The sequence below is a fragment of the Trichinella spiralis genome (assembly GCF_000181795.1).
Source record: "Trichinella spiralis strain ISS 195 chromosome Unknown Scfld5332, whole genome shotgun sequence".
Taxonomy (NCBI): Eukaryota; Metazoa; Nematoda; class Enoplea; order Trichinellida; family Trichinellidae; genus Trichinella; species Trichinella spiralis.
In genome coordinates this window covers 1-884 of record NW_003532271.1, presented here as the reverse complement: position 1 = coordinate 884, position 884 = coordinate 1, and the positions used below count along the sequence as shown (strand labels likewise).

Genomic DNA, 884 nt, shown 5'->3' with positions numbered 1-884 from the left:
ACCTTTGCCAACAGCTTTCTCCAAAAAGTTTGGATAAAACTTCAAAACAGTCTCAAAATGCCGAAGATGTAGCAGATTCTTAGCTGAAAATTTACTCTGATATCTTTGAATATATTGCTGAAGTTGCTGTTTCGCCAAGTTCAATTTCTGAAAGGAAATTTCAAATCGATACATCGATTCAATTGTTTCCAATAAATTATGCGCCTCGTCCACAATCACAACACATTCAGATAACGATAGTCCGCATGTGTTACGAGTTGCTCTGTTGAAAAACATCTGATAAGGCATGAGTACTATATCTGCCGCTGCGACTGATTTTCGACAAGCATAATATGGACATGCACGAACAGCTGTACCCAGATGCAACACATCTTCAATATCTCGGATCTAAATTTAACAAAAATAAATTTTTTTAAAGTAAAATCAATCACAAAACCCAAAGTTACATAAAGAACTTCATCGGCCAATTTTTCTATACCATCTCGACGAAGAAATGGACATTTTGATTTTTTCTTCTTGCTACATCCATGATCAGACTTTTTCACCTTGGAAGATTCTTTTTGCAAATCTAAACATTTTTCATTCATCAAACCAACGGATTTCAGCTTTCGCACACTTTCATTTATGCACAGTGTCTGACGTGATCCCAAAGTTACCATAGTAGTGGATTCTTCATGGACGCTTTTACACAATTCTTGAGCTATTTGTGCCAACTGAGAATGCGTTCGAGAACAATAGTAAATTTTAGGTTTCAAAATGCATCCCCGTTCATCATCGGAACGTTCATCAATATCCACTGTCTTCTCAGAAGTAGCATCCAAATCATCCTCACTTTCATAATCAATTAACAATTCTGAGTCGTTATCATGCAATTCATTATTATC

General features: G+C 35.9%; 1 protein-coding gene across 1 annotated transcript; it reads right to left on the bottom strand.

Annotated features, from left to right (window-relative positions):
* On the bottom strand, nucleotides 1-853 carry Tsp_16035 (putative ATP-dependent RNA helicase DDX11; the record flags this gene model as incomplete). The annotated part of the gene is given in 3 exon segments (XM_003366834.1): nucleotides 1-83; nucleotides 96-371; nucleotides 479-853. Coding segments are annotated over 3 exon segments (734 nt in total), but the record flags the coding sequence as incomplete, so codon positions are not given.
* Nucleotides 854-884: the final 31 nt, after the last annotated feature.